The 19,695-nt window shown below is 34.1% G+C and overlaps 1 protein-coding gene across 4 annotated transcripts in view; it reads left to right on the forward strand.

Moving 5' to 3' along the window:
* The window catches only part of CAMK4 (calcium/calmodulin dependent protein kinase IV), a 199,647-nt gene that overhangs the window by 135,558 nt on the left and 44,394 nt on the right, over positions 1-19,695 (forward strand). For all 4 annotated transcript variants that reach the window (XR_012505574.1, XM_074360453.1, XM_010971479.3 and 1 more), the window contains one exon: positions 2,908-2,980. Coding sequence is in view for 3 of the 4 variants with exons in the window: in XM_074360453.1 (XP_074216554.1) it covers positions 2,908-2,980 (73 nt within the window). In the remaining variant the exon portion in view is untranslated. The remainder of the gene's footprint in view (positions 1-2,907; positions 2,981-19,695) is intronic.

Here is a 19,695-nt window from a genome sequence, read left to right on the forward strand (position 1 = left end):
AATGATTATAAGAGAACAGAAAATAAGGAGCAAAATAAGGTTCCTTTAGGCAGTGAAAGCATGTCAGGAGGATATGCCTACAAAATAGATGAAATTATAAATTAATATTGCAAAATAAAACTAAAATTAAGAAAATTATAGAAAAACAATATAAATCAAAAGTAGAAAAAGTTTTATTGAAGTATAACTGATTAATAATATATATTAGTTTCATATGTACAACAGTGATTAAATATTTTTATCGATTAAACTCCATTTAAAATTATTGCAAAATTGTGGCTCTATTTCCCTGTGCTCTGCAATATATCCTTGTTGCTTATATACTTTATACATAGTAGCTTATATCTCTTAATCCCCTAACCCTATTTTGCCCCTCCCCTCTTCCATCTCTTCACTGGTAACCACTAGTTTGTTCTCTATATCTGTGAGTCTATTTCTGTTTTGTTATATACATTTGTTTATTTAATTTTTTTAATTCCATGTATAAGTGATAACATGGAGTATTTGTCTTTCGCTGTCTGACTTATTTCACTAAGCATAATATTCTCAATCCACCCACATTGTTACAGTGGCAGAATTTCATTCTTTTTAATGGCTGGGTAGTATCCCATTCTGTATAGGTGTGTGTAACACACACACACACATATATACACACACACACACACATATGTATATAATATCTTCTTTATCCATTCAACTGTTGATGGACACTTGGTTGCTTCTATATCTTGGCTGTTGTAAATAATGCTTGTATGAACACTGAGTGTACATGTATCTTTTCTAATTAGTGTTTTCATTTTTTTTGGATATATACCCAGGAGTGGAATTGCTGGATCATATGGTAGTTCTGTCTTTAGTTTTTTTGAGGAAACTCAAAAAACCTTTAGTTTTTTGAATCTTTAATTTTCTTTTACACAGTGGCTGCATCAATTTACATTTCCACCAACAGTGTACAAGGGTTCCTTTTTCTCCACATCCTTGCCAACATTTATCTGTGGTCTTTTGTTGATAGCCATTCTGACAGGCATGAGGTGATACCTCATTGTGATTCTGATTGCATTTCTCTGATAATTAATGATTTTGAGCATCTTTACATGTGCCTGTTGGCCATTTGTCTGTCTTTTTGGAAAAATGTCTATTTGGGTCTCCCACTCATTTTTTAATTGGATTGTTTGGGGTTTTTTGATATTGAGTTGTATGAGCTGTATATATATTGTGGATATTAACACCTTATTGGTCGTATCATTTGCAGATATTTTGAGATGTTTCCTCTATACCCACTTTGATGAAAGTTTTTTTTTTCATGAATTGATGTTGAATTTTGTCAGCTGCTTTTTCTGCTTTTATTGAAATGATCATGTGATCTTTATCTTTCTTTTTGTTAGTGTGGTTTATCACATTGATTGATTCGTATGTTGAACCATCCTTGTAACCCTGGAATAAATCCAACTTGATCATGATGTGTGATCCTTTTTATGTATTGTTAGGGTGAATTTGCTAATATTTTGTTGAGGATCTTTGCATCTATATTCATCAGAGATATTGGCCTGTTATTTTATTTTTTTGTAGTATCTTTGTCTAATTTTGTTATCAGGTTAATGGTGTCCTTGTGTAATGAATTTGGGAGTGTTCCATCCTGTTTAATTTTTTTAAATAGTTTGAGAAGGATATGAGCTCTTCTTTATATGTTTGGTAGAATTCCCCTGTGAAGCCATCTGGTCCTGGACTTTTGTTTGCTGGAAGTTTTTTAAATTACAAATTCAATTTCACTACTAGTGATTGGTCTGTGCAGATTATCTATTTCTTCTTCATTCAGTCTTGGGAGGTGGTATGTTTCTAGAAATTTTTCCGTTTCTTCTACATTGTTCAATTTGTTGGCATATAACTGTTCATAGTATTCTCTTATGATTTTTTGTATCTCTGTTTTGTCAGTTGTTGTTTCTTCTCTTTAATTTCTTACTTTGTTTATTTGTGACTATAAAGTAGAAAAACTCTACCATGTGTATAATTGCATACCACCAAGAAGAAAACCAAGGCAATGGAAGGAAACAAATACAAAGCATAATAATTCTGAAAAAACCTGAAATCAAAAAAAAAAAAAAGGAAATACTTTAACTTCAAAGAGAAATTCCTTGTCCACACCCATACAAAAAGAGCAAGTCATTTATTTGGAAAAGAAAACCGAATGAGAGAGAAAGAGCAAAGGAATAGGAGAGAGGAGTTACAAGTAAAAGAAAATGAGACATATCAACCAACCATTGTATGGACCTTATTTGGATAATGATTCAAGCAGACAAATTTTAGCATATCCAAGACAATTGGAAATTTGAAACAGTGCATATTGAAAATGTTAAGGAAGTGTTGTAATTTATAGGTATGATAATGACAGTGTAGTTATGATTTTTAAAAATCCTTTGTCTTTTAGAGATATCTCCCTAAATATTTATGAGTTAAATTATATGATGTCTGATATTTGCTTCAAAACAATAAATAAGGAGGGGGAAGGGAAATAATTAATTGACTAGATAAAACAACACTGGCCATGAATTAATTAGTGCTGGAACTGTGAAACAGTTATATTGGATAGTTCATAGTATTTTGCCTACTTGGTATGTATTTAAAACAATTCGCAATACAGAGTTTAAAAGGAAAGAATTTTTTTGTCCTCAGATAGGATGGATGGTTCAAGCCTAAGCAATGTTTCTCATTTTCCTAAATAAACCGAAAGACTTCTAGAGTGCTAGTTCATGGACGTCTTTCCCCAAGTGTTATGGTAGCCTGTTGCAATTGTTTAGATACATCTTCATTAACATTAATCTAATTAACTTCTTTTAACACCCACTCAACTGAATGCATGTGTCTGAGAAGCATTTCATGGGTTTTTATTAATTTGTTTGTTTGTTTTAGGATTGTGGAAAAGGGGTATTACAGTGAACGAGATGCTGCAGATGCTGTCAAACAAATCCTGGAGGCGGTCGCTGTAAGTATGAAGTGACAGCAATAGTGTCACTCATGGTAATCACTTCCTTTTCCAGAATCATTACTTAAGAAGTGTGTATCTGTGACAAGCTATAAAGCTTATAGATAAGAAGTATGAAATATTTACTAGAAAGTATGTTGAAGAAATTTATGTTTTCTATTGATTACTCAAACTCTGGAAGATGCAGTCCTCTTGTGTAATGCCATAAATTTGTCAAAATAATTTCCATTCTGTTACTGTGAATCAAATCATATTTTGATGCCTGTAGTTGTTCATTTCTCTTTCTTTCAATTTCTTTAGTTTGTTTATTGTTTTTGTTGTTTGGTAAGGAAATGAGAAAAGGTTAAATGTCATAAGTATAGACCTTGGAGCATAGAGATTATTAATTTTTCTTTCAAGAGAAGAAATGAGTAAATTAGAAGGAAAAATTCTGACAATTGTATTTTTTTAAAAGAAGAAATACAAGTTAACATTTTAAATTGGGATAAAATTTTGTAAGTTAATGATTGAAACATGCTCACACATTTACAACAAAATATAATTTTGAGAAGCTTGTTTAGATTGAGTTAATAAGGAAATATTTGCCTAGGTAAAACAGACTCCAATGATGAAAACCTTCCTATATGTTTAAAGGTATCTAATACATGCTAGGTTACTTTGGTGATTCATTTATTGAATACAAAGCCAAACAAATTATTCTCTGAACAAACAGGATGGAGCCCAAAGGGAAATATTTGTCAGAATCAGTGGAAGAGACAAATCTGTAAAATATAGCCAGAATTAGTTATAATCTTTTATTCAGACTCAGCTCTCTAACTGAAATCATTATTCAATATCTTGAGTTATCAGCCACAGTGACACAAGCACAAGTCCTATGAATTTTACCTACAACAAAACAGAAGAGAGGGAAGGAAGAATGGACCCTGATAATCTAACTAGTTTATGTACCAATTGTGGAAGGAAAAAAAAAGTCTCCCAGTCTTTGCACTAGGCTGCTAGAAGTAGCAGACTGTGATCCAACCAAATCCATTCTTGAGCTATCAACACCAAGTTCAATTGGCTTTATAGCCCAGACTTTCCAAACAATTCCTTCCTATAAAAGTATTTTGGTCTCTTTGCTATGGTGGGGGATAAAAAAGTTTGAGTTTGGGGTGAATAAAAGCTGAAGATGATGTCATAAAACTTTACATACACAATGCAGTTCCTAATTTTACAAATTTTGAATATCAAATTCATCTTCTCACCACACCTAAAACATCCACTCCATCAAATGCAATATATTTACCATTCCTGGTTTCCACTGGCAACTGGGGAATGATTTTTAGCTCTTCCATTACCTTTCCTCCTCAAATCCACCTTCCTGACTGTAGTTGAATCTTTCTTCAAATGTCCATGAACATAATCCTGCTCCCTGTGTCATGCTATGACTATTTCTGGCATGCTTTTTTTTTTTAAAAAAACACTTCTAGTTTCTTCCAGTTCCTATCCCTAAATATATGTCAAGAATCCTCTTTCGCAATCGCTGTTTTTATTTTGTCACTTCTGAGTTCAGTAATGGCAGTTTTATGCCTTTATTGAATACTCATTTTAAAACTTCATTTCTCATTACTATATATCATAAATTATTTACTCAGGTAGACTTGCTGGCTGTGGCCCACTATCACTTTACCTAAATCAGGCAGGCAGTATAACAGTTAAGAGTACTTTGGGAGCCAAACAGAGCTAGGTTCAGTTTCTAGATATGCAAGCTTGGGTCTATCACTAAACACCTCTGAGCCTCAATGTCCTCATGTGAAATAGGTGTAACATTCAACCTAACAGAGTTGTGAAAAAGACAAAATAAGGTATGGAAGTTATAGCAATGTTCAAAAAGGAGGGAAAAGAGAATAAGCAACTTCAGGCTCAGTATATTCACTTTCAGAGTATTAGACGTGAATCTGTGTATGTATGTATATATATGCACTCCACAGCTAAGTACTAAAATAAAATCAAATGGCAATAGTAAGTGCCAAATAAATATTTACTGAATAAATAAATGAAAATTTATCAAATAGTCAAAAAAGCACTATTCTATATTTTGTCTTTCTAGATGATGACATATTTACTAAAATATCCTTACTACCATTTTTCTGTTCCATTCATATGAAACAAAGCTATATGATTTTCTCCCATTCATGAGGTTCTTTTCTGCTGCCTACTATCATTTAGTTCTTTTCCTTCCATTCAAAACTCACTCTCTTCAATATGTTTTTTTCTGGTTGCCTCCATCCTTTTAGGTCAGCTTTTGACTCTTTTGGCTTATCAGTGGACATGCTTCAGTTTAGTGATATCTCAGATAGCTGACTGGGAGAAATTTATTCTGATTCAGTGAATGAGAAATGGATATTTCAGTATCAGAATTTTGCACTTACTGGAGTTACATCAATTAAGGGAAAAAAGGGCTGCCAACTGAGGTGCTACAGTTCCAGGAACTCTATTCCAGGTCTGCAAAAATGGATTAATTAGTCTATTGGTACCCCTAAATTTAAAACAAAAAGTGTCTTATTTTACCTACTCACACAGCTAAAGCTCTACAAAGCTCCAGTTTAGAAAGTAGGTTACCACATTCAAGTCAAACATTCTTTGAAAGAAGTTTTATAGAAATCAATTTTTCTCTAATTGCTGCAACTAAGAGTTAACTTAAAGGAAAAAAATTAAAGTAAGTTCCCTCTGTGTTTCACAGGTAGAAAGCAGGCAATTTAAAACTTGCGAGAAGTAGCTGGCATTTATGAAATAGTTTATTGTCAACTGCGTAGCTATAGATAGCTATAAAAAATAGGACAGTTGGGAACTCAAAGTAATCAGTGATATATCTCACATTTCCTCTGGATAACACATTTTTAAGATCTAGACTAGTTTTTTAAAGTACAGAAGGAGAAAACTTAAAGATTGAAAATTTCTTAGGAAATCTGTTGCAGGTATAATTATACCTCTTAGGCAACAAATCTTTCAATCCTTTCCTTCCTCCCCACTTCATCCCAATTCTTGCTCTAAATATTACACAGTATTTGACTGTAATTGTGCTCCTTATGCTTTTCAGCTTTAAATAGCATTTTTGAAAGCTTTTAAAGTGAATATGAAAGACATTTCCCTCTTTGGGTTTAAATTCATTCAGTTAGCCTTTGAGTGCAGATCCTTAAGCTTTCTTGAGTATCCTGTCTTCTTGAAATGAATTCCAGATAGTCTCAAGTTAGATGATCTAATCAATCTGGACATTCGAGAAGACACATGATGTTATCTATCATAAAGCACAATGCCAAATCTTAAAGCCCTCCTTTTCCATTTACTTATAAAGATAACCAGAGAATATTTCATCTCTTTTGGCAGCTCACTGTTGCCTCCACCTCTGGTTCTTTCTTCGTCACCATTAATATCCAACTGTTTTCTCTATTTTGAAAAAAAATCACAGTCTTTCTCTTTTTCACCCCTGATGTGACCTTCCCTCTTTTTCTAGCAACAGTTCTCTTGGGTATGTCTTAATTTCAAAGCCATGAACTTGGAGCCTAAAGAAACTTGTATAGAGTACATACTGAAATGAATAAAATACAAGGAGATGGTTGAAGAGCTATTAAATATGTCTAGTATCCCAGCACATAGATTTTTGGATTGAATTGTTTTAAATGTAATGGTGATGGGAGTGAAGAACTGCAAACAAAAGCATCTAACTGTTTAAAGTTATAGAAACCAATATAGTATCTGAACATTGAAGAAAAATAGGAAATGGAAATTATTATAAGGATGCAGACAAACATGAAATAGTATAAGCTCCTTTGGGTAAATCTTTAAAAACCTGTAATTTCCCCTAAAAAAAGAACATATTTAGTAGGTTAGAGAATCAATTGGTAAAGAACTGATCACTTGATATTGAAGGACTGGAAAGGCAAAATGGGAACACTGAGCTAAGGTATTGCAGAGGTGGCAGATTTGGGAAGAAGCCACCTCTTGGACTGAGAAAACCAAATGAAGAGGTTTGAGATGATTAAAACTTAGAAGTTTACAAAAGACTAAACAATAGACTTACCGTATGATCCAGCAGTCCCACTCATGGCATATATCCAGAGGGAACTCTAATTCAAAAAGATACGTGCACCCCAGTGTTGATAGTAGCACTATTTACAATAGTCAAGACATGGAAACAACCAAAATGTCCATCAACAGATGACTGGGTAAAGAAGCTGTCATATATTTATACAATGAATTATTACTCAGCCATAAAAAGAGTAAAATAATGCCATTTGCAGCAACATGGATGGACCCGGATATCATCTTACTAAGTGAAGTAAGCCAGAAAGAGAAAGAAAGATAGCATATGATACCACTCATATGTGGAATCTAAAAAAGAGGAAAGAAAAAGGACTCTATGAACTCATCTACAAAACTGAGACAGACTCACAGTCATAGTAAACAGTCTTATGGTTACCAGGGAAAGGAGGTGAGGAGGAATAAATTTGGGAGTTAGAGATTTACAAATGTTAACCACTATATATAAAAATAGATTTTTAAAAAATTTCTTCTGTATAACACAGGAAACTATATTCAATATCTTGTAGTAGCTATAATAAAAAAGAAAATGAACACAAATGTATTTATGACTGAAACATTATGCTGTACACCAGAAATTGGCACAACACTGTAAACTGACTATACTTCAATTTAAAATTAAATTAAATTAAATTTTAAAGTAACAAAAATTTTTAAAAATTAAAAAATACTTAGAAACTTAAAGGAGGTGCTCGGTAGACCTGTGTGAAGGCTCACTGCTTGGCTCGTGCTGGTTTCTTATTTCTGAGCTCAAGAAGAATTGCTCATGAAGCTGGCACTCAGATCTTAAGAATGGTGTTCTAGCCAACTAGTGCTGGTGTGCTTAAGAGGACACTGGGATTTGTTCTATGAGCTTTGGAAAAACTGCAGACTGGAAATGGCAGCTGCTCTCAGAATGATAAAGTGTTTCTAGGGTACATGGGAAGAACAATCAGAAAGACAGACTCAGAAAGGGTGCAAGTCCCTTCATCCTCTTTAAGCCTTCTACTCTCTCCCTAGTGCACTCTAATAGCAGAGCCAAATAGGAAGCAGCAGAAGGAGGAAAAGTGTGACTTGTAACTCAAGTTCCAGCTTCACAAAGTGAACTATAGAGGATAGATTTAAAATTGAGAAACAATAGCTTAATAAATGGTACAGGAAATTATTTGAAAACAAAAATAAATTCTCAAAGTTTCTGTTTCTATTCACAGAATCTTCTAAAATCTTCATAGTCTTTACTAATGATTCTAAGAGGTCAGTAAAACTGAAACAAGTGCAATAGTAATAAAAAAAATTACTACCTTGTATTTAGTACCAAGTACTATGCTTGATAACATTTATAGGTTTAATGAGAAATATATAGTTATTCAACTTTACATTATTTGCCACACTTAAGCCTTCTTCCACCTGACCTCTTATTTCTTGTTGACAGAACCAATCTATTTTTTAAAGCATGGAAAATGCCAGAACTTTTTTCCCAGCCTCCTTTGCAGCTAGGCAAGGGCATATGACCTGGCCCTGGCCAATGAGTTCTGAGGGGCTGTCTGCTTGTGAGTTCTGGGACAAGTTTTCCCTTAATAAAAGGAGAACCAAGGGAGGAAAGGTCATTTTTCTGTCTCACTGTCATCATGGAGTTTGTGTGTGATACTGGGAACTGCTTTACTGTCATGTAATTATGAAGAGAATTTTTATTTTGGGAATGGTTAATTCAGAAGTAGTGTGGGAGAAAATGAACAATTCTCTGAAAGAGTCAGGTAGAATTTTTTTTTATTTCTGGGCCAGAAAAAGAACTTTCAGGCAACATTGTAATAATATTCTGTTAACTTTATTCCTTGAACATGGAATTTTGATTTTAGTATTATTAAATAATTTAAGAACAAATTTTACAAAAATTTTACAAAGTATTTTGCCTGCCTCATAAATGAGAAATACATAATTCAATGGAGATGTCAAGTTAACAAATAAGTACAGGCCTAGGTCATAGCCTATACATTGCACTGGTCATGGAAACAGAACGTTAGCTTTGTTTTCCTGTTTTAGTCACTCTCTTCAGTCCCATCTCAAGTGTATAGTTTCTGAATAAGGAATGCGCACAAAAATCCAGTTTATTCACTTTGGTTAAAATGCAGAGATTCTCAATGGAAACAACAGGAAGACTAGTTTCATTTGGGCAGGGCAGTTCTTTGTAGGTGTATTAACCTGTTCAGGCTGCTATAACAGAATACCACAGATTGGGTGTCTTGAACAAAAAACATTTATTCCTCATAGTTTCGGAGGTTAAAAGTCTCAGATGAGGATGCCAGCATGGTCAGATTCTTAGTGAGGGCTCTATCCTAATTTATAGACTACAACCTTCTTGCTGTGTCCTCATGAGAGAGACAGCAAGCTCTGGTCTCTTCATCTTCTTTTAAGGGCCTTAATCCTGTCTTGGGGGCTCCATCCTCAAGACCTCATCTGAATCTAGTTAGCTCTAAAGACTTCACCTCCATCACATTGGGGATTAGGGCTTCACATATGAATTCTGGGTAGACACAAAACATTTAGTCCATTGACTAATTGGCACTAGCCTCAATTCACTGAATGCCAGTTGGAAGCCCAGATGTTGTGACTACAAAAAAGAAAAATACACAAAAATTTTAATACATCTAAGTGCAACCATCCCCTTAATATATCTGTTTATTCCCCTCCCCACTTTCATCCTCTTTCCCTTCTTCCTTCTTTCTCTCCTCTCCTCTCTTTACTTTGTAAATTGCAGAGAATCATCACCATCCAAAGTGCTAAAGAAATGGAAACACCATTGCAATATATGCAGTGTTGGATACCCTAACAATTATTAACTTCTTTGCCTATTTTTAAAAAAGATTTCAGTAACCACTAGAGTTTTCAAAATGTCTTCTTGGCCTAGGACAGGAATACACTTCCTTATTCTAGTGTCTCACTTTATTTTTCTGCTTTTTGTAAATGTAATCTAAGGCCCTTCTGTGAATATCCTCTTTATTTTTGGCTCATTGAAAGAAGTGTGATGTAATTTTAATGCATTTTACACGCCATATATTTAATACTAATCTTCCATGACTTCTGATCTCAGTCTTTCCTCCCAATTATTTATTTTGCTGTTTATTTTTTTCCAAGGAAATCGTTCCCTATATATCATCAATCCATAAAATTCTTCTGGAATGTCAGGGCTCTGCCTACTATGTTATAAGCAGTTGGTAGATTAAGTAGATGACTACTTATCTGTGCTCTGGACACTTAAAAATAGTCAAAACTCACATTTTATTAATAGAACATTCCAAGTGTTTTAAAAGTTATGTATTAGTTGTATGATTATATTGGCAAATGATACACCAAGAAAATAGGTAGTATATACATACATAACTTGGAATGTAGACAAGGGTGAGTCACATTTATCTGTCCTTTGTTTTCTTTATGTTGCAGTATATGTTGAGTTGAAAGTACAGTAGCCCCCCCTTATCTGAGGTTTTGCCATGCTTGGTTTCAGTTACCCACAGTCAACTGTGATCTGATAATATTAAGTGGAAAATTCCAGGAATAAACAACTTGTAGTTTTAAATTGCTTGCCATTCTGAGTATTGTGGTGAAATCTTGCACTATCTGGCTCCATCCCGCTCAGGATATGACTCATCCCTTTGTTCAGCATATCCCACTAGTCACTTAGTTGCCACCTAGGTTATCAGATCGACTGTCACAGTATCGCAGTGCTTGTGTTCAAGTAATCCCTATTTTACTTGGTAATGGCTCCCTTTAAAGCACAAGAATAGAGATGTTGGTAATTTGGGTATGCCAAAGAGAGCCATAAAGTGCCTCCTTTAAGTGAAAAGGTGAAAGTTCTTGACTTAATAAGGAAAGAAAAGAAAAACAAGTGTGCTGAGGTTACTGAGATCTATGGTAAGGACGAATCTTCTATGCCTGAAATTGTGAAGAAGGAAAAAAGAAATTAATGCTAGTTTTCTATAGCCCCTCAAACTGCAAAAATTATGGCCACAATGTGTGAAAAATGCTTAAGATGGAAAAGGCATTAAATTTTTACAGTAAGATATTTTGAGAGAGATAAAGTAATTAAAGAAACAGACTAGAGTTTCTATGCAATAAAAAAATCATTTTAAGAGAGACCACATTCACATAACTTTTATTACAGTATATCATTATAATTATTCTATTTTATTGTTAGTGATTGTTAATCTCTTACTTTGCCTAATTTATAAACTGAACTTTTCATAGGTATGTGTGTATAGGAAAAACAGTATATATAGGGCTTGGTACTATTCATGGTTTCAGGCATCCACTGCAGGTCTTGACACATATCCGCTACAAATAAGAGGGGCACTGTAACTTCCAGCTCTAAATTGGATACAGCATACCTGCAAGTTGGAGATTATTGCATTGGCATCTCTGTAGTGATCAGTTTTCTTCACATTTATTTGTGATATTTAAAAGACTTTCTTTGGATGTTTAGGATCCTTTCTGATTTATAAAAAAGTATACATCATATCACAGCATTTCCCCCCTTAACCCTCCAGAGTCTCCTTGTCACAGTCATCCTCTGTGCATGGCCCTCAAAGTCCTGCCTGGAAAGTCCCCATGCTGACCTCATGATCCTCTCTCTCTATGAGCCTTCATTTATGGTGCTCCAATGACCTGTTGCTCCAATATGAGAAACTAGTCCCTGGAATTTTGAGCTCCTATTTGAAACTAGAATATAAATTCCCTGAGATCTTGGACCTCTTTGTACTGTGTCCAACATTCAGATACATATGGACATTCCATAAGTAATTTGTTAGAAGAGTTACCTGATAAAAGATTGTTCATTTTCATGCATTTACTCACCACCTAACCAAACTAAAAATATTTATTGAGCATATATTTAGTCCCTACCACTGTGAAGTCAATGAGAGATACATCACACTTGTGTGCCAAGAGTTTATATTTGTGTTATTCAGTTCACCATTTACTAACTGCAAAATACCCAGTGTGTTAGTTTTCTACTCCTGACTAACAAATTGCTTCAAATTTAACTGCTTAGAACAACTTGTTATCTCTCAGCTTTACAGGTCTGATGTCCAGTGGACTCTAGTATGTTCTCTGCTTAGAGTCTTACAAGGTGGAAACCAAGTTATTGGTTGTCCAGGCTTTTATATGGAGGCTCTGGAGAAGAATCTGCTTCCAAGCTCATTTGGGTTGTTGGCCAAATTCACTTGCATGTAGTTGTTTGACCAAAGTCCCTATTTCCTCACTGCTTGTCAGCCAGAGGCTTCTCTCAGCTCCTAAAGGCTGCCTCATTCCTCGGCGCATGCCTCCCTCCATCTTCAAAATTACCGTGCTTCAAATCCCTGACTTCCTTTGCTGCTGCCAGCCAGAGAAAGCTCTGTACTTTTCAGTGGTACACGTGATTTGATTAAACCTATCTGAACACTGTCTTTTTTGTCATGTAAGTTAATATAATCCTAGGAATGCTGCCTCATCATATTCATAGATTCCACCCATACTCAAAGGGGAGGGCATTTAAAATAATGTCAGAGCTAATTTCATAGAGGGGTCATTCTTAGAATTCTGCCTTTTACACCCAGACCAACCTACTTGTATAATCAAGATGTGATGCATTAGTTTTCTAACTTATTCAACCTAATCAAGTCATAATATGGATTCTATAGGAAAGTACATTAGTAATCCAAAGTTTGACCCAAATACAGGGGTAAATTTGAATGTCATTGGTTTTCAGGCCTGTCAAAGACTCATTTACCGACAAGTGTTTTGGTTGGTTTGTTTTTTATTGTGTAGCACTTAATTTGTGTTCTCATGCTCTTCCATCATTTTCTCCTGCTTTTTCCATTTTTCTTACATGTTAGGAAATCAGTTCGGCTACTTCAGAGCATTAACCACAACAAGTATTTTCAAAGGTTTTCAAAACTATTTTCCATAGCATAGAAAACAAGCTGAAACACAGGTCAATGGTCAAAAAGAAGAAATGATGGCTGTGGCTGAGGCTATGTGTGGCATCTTGGCACACACACACAAAAATATGCAGTATACTTACACACATTTGTTTTTTCATATTGCTCTCTAATTTTTCCCTTAATAATGTGCCTTAGAATTTTTTTCCATGTATATATTAGTTTTCTATTGCTACACCAAAAGTTACCACAAACTTGAACACTGAAAACAGCACCATATATTATCTCTCAGTTCTGTAGATTAGAAGTTAGGCATAGCATGACCAGATTCTCACAATTCCAAAATCAAGTCATCCACAGGGCTGCACTTCTCTCTGGAGGCTCTGGGGAAGAATCTACTTCCAAGCTTATTCAGTTTGTTGGCAGTTCCCTGTGGTTGCCTTTGACATTTGTCCTTCTCCATCTTCACACCTGCAATAGCACATCAAATCCTTCTTTTGCTTTGTACCTGTTTGACTGACTCTTCTGCCTTCCTCTTCTGCTTTTGGCTCATGCAATTACACTGGGCCCATCTGGATAATCCAGGATAATCTCTATTTTAAGACAACAGTGATTAGTTAACCTAACTACACCTACAAAGACCCTTTGCCATTGTACATGGCATGTTCACAGTCCCCGGGATTGGAGCATGGAGTCTTCTTTGGGACCATAATTCTATCATATTTTAGTGCCAGTGGATTGTCTTCATTCTTTTAATTGCTACATGGTTTTTCATACTGTGGGTTCTATAATTTATTTATCCAGTTCCCACATGTTTATTTAAGATTTTTCCAATTTTAAAAATTGTAAATAATATAATAATAAATATCCTTGTAGGCATATTTATGCACAAGTAAAATTATTTCTTTAAGATGCATTCCAAGAAGTGGCTTCTGTCAGACAAAGAATATCTTTATTTTACTTTTTTTATGGTTGCTGCTAAATTACAAGGCTTTACCAGTCTACAGTACTGCTCGTAGTTTGCTGCCTCTTTGCCAGCATGTGCTTGTGACCAGTTATGATCATTGTATTCTTGTTTCTGTTCTTTGCTTTTTTCAGTGCTTTTTATGTATTTTATGTGTCTTTCTCTTGTTGGTATGTAGGAGCTCTATATATGTTCAAATTTTAATCTTTATCATATATGTATAATATTTTACATAAATCTTTATATATAATATATATCATATAGACAGATGGATAGATACAGTAAATGTTTTCTCCTTGGTTTGATTGTTTATGTTGTCTTGAATAATTTTCTTTTGAGGGAATCAAATTGGTAAGGGTTTTTTTCCATAAGTTCTAAGATTTTATGTTTTATATCTTTCTTAGGAGGTCCTATAGTATTCTCTCTCTCTCCCTTCCTCTCTCTTTCTATGTATATACTTATAATCATATATTTACTCTTAAAATACTTTTATAGTTTTTTGTTTTATTCTTGTCCTTTTCTTAGTTTAGTAACTCTTTAATCCACACTTATCAGTTTGATCCATCTTTGTTCATTTAATCCACATTTGTTTGTTCAATAGCTATTTAATATACATGGAAAATTTTTTTCTTTGTTTTTATTTTAGTGAGCTTGTATGTGCATTTATAGTTTTAGTTCTCTGGTGATTCCTTTTACAGCTTTAAACAATATCCTTCAACCTCTATATTTTATTAAACTTAAGCAGTATATATTATCTCTCCACTGAAAAAGATAAGGAAATTAATACCCATCTACTTCCTTCCATTGACCTCCACCTTCAAATTCTTTCTTGTTGCATCTCTGTTTTACATTGGTATGGTTTACATCATTAATATTCTGCATCTTACTTGTTTGTTTGGGTTCTACATTTAAATGGACTAGATGCCCATCACCAGCCCCTTACCACAGTTTTTATCTTTCTGTTTTTAGTTGGCTGGATTTATTCATCCAAGTAGTTGGGGTTTTGTTTGTTTGTTTGTTTTGCTTTGGGTTTACTTGTTTCTTTCTGTTCCCAGAAGGACGTAGCAACAATATATTCCCCAAGTTCTTTCATGACTTTTGTGATCACTTTATACTTACAGTATCTATTGTAACATTAATGAGACCCTTGGTCCTAACCCCAAGGGTCTATACCCATTCCTCTGTAATCTCCTTGCACTGAAAGCTACCTTGTAGAAATCTGACATCAACTTGATATTTCCCTTCTTAGAGATGATCTACTTTCTTCTACTGAGATGTCTAAGAATCCCTTCTTTTCCTTGAAGCTCGGTAACTTGAGCAGGTGCATGTCAGTTTTCACAGCTCTTTTCCTATGAGGTAAACAGCATGAGCATTTCCCCCATTTACAGTTGTGCACAAAACTTGGAGAGGTTGTAGCAACAGTGGAACGAAAGCTGTTTAAACTCCCAGTCTAAGCCTGTCCATATTGCCAGGTATCTGTATAAGTCTTCCTTATTGGTCTTTGGGATTCTGGGTCCTTTAAGTTTCAATCTGTACAAAAGTCCATTAAGCTAAGCAGTCTTATGGGCTTCTGATAATTTTCTGCACTTCTCTCTTTAGGCCAAACAGATGGACCATTTGGACTGTTTTGATTCTATGACTCCCTAGTCCAATTCTTAGAGAGCTTCTGGACTCTACTCTAAGGTTCTACCTCCCTCCTTCACTCACCTGTAATAAATAGTAATAAATTCTGAAGCTAAATGCATATATTTGTTCTCATTGTTAACTTTTTCTCTTCCTGAGATATATATATTTAGAATTTCAACAAACTACTTTCTTCCCTGGACTCTCATGGCACTTTCTACCACTATCATGAAGCACTAACCACACTGTATCATAGGTGGTTGTACATGGACCTGGCTCCTGAAATAGGCAGGAATAATGACTTGTTCATCTTATCTACTATCCTTTCCCTCTGCCCTCCACTACCACCTCACATGCACATATACTCCATATACCCCTTTGTATCCATTACATATAACAGGCATAGTGTTTATTCATTGACTTGAATCCAGTTGTTTATGAAAACTTGTTTAGGATTCAAGCATTCTGAATGTGGGACTGTTTTAGAACTGGCCTTTTATCCTTGGTTTCTAAAAGATAATAGGGCTTCGAATACATTTAATAATTCAAGACACTGTTGAATCACATTACTTACAAAAATGATAATGCTAATACAGCTCTGCAGGAGAGCACTTTTCATGGAATATAATGTCTTTAAAATCTAAATAAATATATGTGGCATATTGCTCTATGTTTTGGAATATATATCTAATTTCATAGAATTTGACATGATGATAGATACAGGGGAAAATCCATATTGAAAAACATAATTTTACAATGTTGTGTCAAATTCCAGTGTTAAGCACAATTTTTCAGTCATTCATGGACATATACACACTCATTGTCACATTTTTTTCTCTGTGAGTTATCATAACATTTTGTGTATATTTCCCTGTGCTATACAGTGTAATCTTGTTTATCTATTCTACAATTTTGTAAAATGATTATAAATCAATAAAAAATGTTAAAAAAAAAGAAAAAAGATGATATGTTATACACTAAAAAAAAAAAGAAAAACATAATTTCTCACACATACACTTTGCATTCTAGTCTTAGATTCTGCTTCTCAAAATTTAACCTTGAAACATTTACATTTCTGTGAATAATATGTTGAATACGCCATAGGTTCTGACCATCTGTGTGATTTATTCTTTAAAATGTTCCCTTGAATGTTGGAACCTATCCCAAAACACAGTATTTAACTTTTAAATTATCTTCCAAACTTTTGCCTGTGAAATTACTGTTACAGAAAATTAGCTATACTCAAGGCTTAATGGCTCTGGATCCTGCTGAAATGCCATCTTATTGTAAGTTGAACTCCTCTGAGGAAGTGCTTTGTTACACACTGATTCACATCATTCATACCTTCTGTTTATCCATCTAATGGGCCATTTAGTAAAGGAGCTAAATGCTTGTACTCTATTCTACTAGAAAACTGAAAAAAGAAAGAATCTTGAGAAGATTATACAATTGGAACACACTAATAATAATTATCTCAATAGTAGTGGTACCAGCCATCACTACCATGTGTTATTAAGCACTTACTGTGGACCAAGCTTTTGCTAAAAGCTTTATGCACATTATTTTACTTAAATTTCATACCTATAAGGCTATCAGTCTCATTACATTACTTTCATAGGCAAAGAAACTGAGACTCAGAAAGGTTAGGTAATTTTTTAAAGATCACACAGCTGGTTTATGGCAGAATCAGGCTTAGAACACAAAATAAAAATTGACTTCAGATTTTATGCTCTTAATCCTTCTGCAGCCTATCTTCCCCTACTTTATCTGCTGTAGACTATGTTGGGCCCAAAGTTAGAGACATAGATGACCAGACAAGAAACCCAAGGATGGCAGAAATTCAAAGGCTAACACTGAAGTGTGACAAGTGAGATACTGCCATTTTAAAGGTCACATAGCAGGGAGAGTCACACTTTTTAAGACACTGGTGCATTGCAGCAGGTGTGCCTATTTATATTTGCCTCTGTGTTTTTACTCTTGGATTCAGTTCTTGAAAACAGCTTACTTGACATAATGAGAGAGAATCACTTTACATGCTATAATTAAAAAATTAAATCTGTCTCTAATAATTTAAGAATATGTGTAAATGCATATTCTATTCTTTTTAGGACAAAAGTAGGTAGAAATAATGATAGCTCCACAGAGGAAACTCTCCCACGTGCAGTCAACTCTGTCACTTGTCAATATCCAAAATGGTGGTTGTATCAAAAGTTGAACATCCCTGATGTAAGTCACTAGTAAGAAACTAGGTAGAAGACGTATTCAATTCTTTGTAGCCAAATTCAACGTCCATTTAATTATTGGATTTCTTCACAAGTAGTTGCCCTTTTATGCCAGTTTTATGGATGATAAATATAGTGCAGCACTCATGTGCTGATTATTCAGATTGGTCTTACCTGGCATGCTGATGACCAGGCTGACTCTCCAATAGCAGCTCCTCCTTTGACGTTTTGTAGACTGAATCCTTTTTTCCCCTCAAGGGTAAGTCAAGCAGTAGACTAAAAGAGCTCAGTTTGGCAGAATTGAGGACTTTCTTCATTCATTCATCCAGCTTTTCTTGAATATCCAGGAATGGTGAGATAGGTTAAAAGGAATTAGAATGGTTTGTTATGACAGTATAACCAGTAGAGTATGCATATGATTTTTTTGCATTGTCGAGTTTATTAAATAACTTACTAGATTTGCATGTAATTAAAATCTTATTTCTCATAAGTACCAGAAACCACATTTATATTAATATGGAATTTTCATGGAATGGACAATGTATTGAGATGCATTGATTTGATTTTGGTTTTGATATTAGATTTCTACCTTAATATCACCTCAGGAATTTTGACTGAGATTCTTCATATGAGTTCTGAAGGAATGTCATTTAACAATTAAAAACATTAAATAAATACAGTGTCATTTAACCTGAATTGACAATAGCAGCAATTTGAAGAATAATGTGGTGTTCAATGGAATGATGAAACTTTTTGTATTTTTAATACATGAATTCCTGAAATTACCCAAAAAAAACTTACATTCAGGTATGAATTACTTGAAAATCCGTAACAAATTATTTTAAGTACTCCAGAGTAAAAAGAAGAAAAGAAGTAATAAGCTTTAGAGCAGAAATCAATGAAATTGAAAACAAGAAATCAATAGAAAAAAATCAGTGAAACCAAAAGCCGATTTTTTGAAAAGATCAATAAAGTCAATAGCCTCTAGCCAGGCTAATAAAAAATAGTAGGGTCAGAGGACACAAATTACTAATATTAGAAATGAAAGAGGAGACATCACTACAGATCTTATGAATAGTAAAGGGATAATAAAGGAATACTATGAGAAAATGTATGCCAGCATAGTTGATAACCTAGACAAAATGGACTAATTTCTTGAAAGGCACAATTTTCCAAAATTCAAGCAAGAAGAAATAGACAGTCTGAATAGGTTCATATCTGTTAAAGAAATTGGATAAATAATAACTTTTCAAAATAGAAAGCACCAATCCTATGTGGGCTCATTGGTGAATTTCACCAAACATTTGAGGAATAATTTTTTTACCAATTCTCTACAATATCTTTAAGAGGATAGAATCAAAAAGGAGTACTTTCTAACTCATTCTGTTAGGCCAGCATTATCCTAATGCCAAAACCAGACATTACAAGAAAAGAAAATTGCAAACAAATATCTCTTATGAACATAGAAGCAAAAATCCTCAACAGAATAGTAGCAAATTAAATCCAACAATGTATTAAAAAGAATCATACACCATGAAAAAGTGGGGTTTATTCCAGGTATGTAAGGCTGATTCAACATTTGCAGATCAATTAATGTAATTCATCTCATCAACAGGCTAAAAAGAAAAATGACAAGATCATATCAACAGATGCGGAAAAAACATTTGACAAAATCCAACACCCGTTTATAATTTTTAAAATTGCCAGTAAACTAGTAATAGCAGGGACTTTTTCAATTTGATAAAGAATATCTACAGAAAACCTACAGATAATATTATATTTGATGGTGAGAAACCTAAAGCTTTCCCTCTAAAATCAGGGGAAAGTCAAGGATGTCGTCTCACCACGACTTTTCAGCATTATACTGAAAGTTCTAGCTAATGCAGTAAGACAAGCAATGGAAATAAAAAGCTGTCTTTGTTCATAGATGCATGA

This window comes from Camelus bactrianus, chromosome 3, assembly GCF_048773025.1.
Source record: "Camelus bactrianus isolate YW-2024 breed Bactrian camel chromosome 3, ASM4877302v1, whole genome shotgun sequence".
In the NCBI taxonomy this organism is placed as follows: Eukaryota; Metazoa; Chordata; class Mammalia; order Artiodactyla; family Camelidae; genus Camelus; species Camelus bactrianus.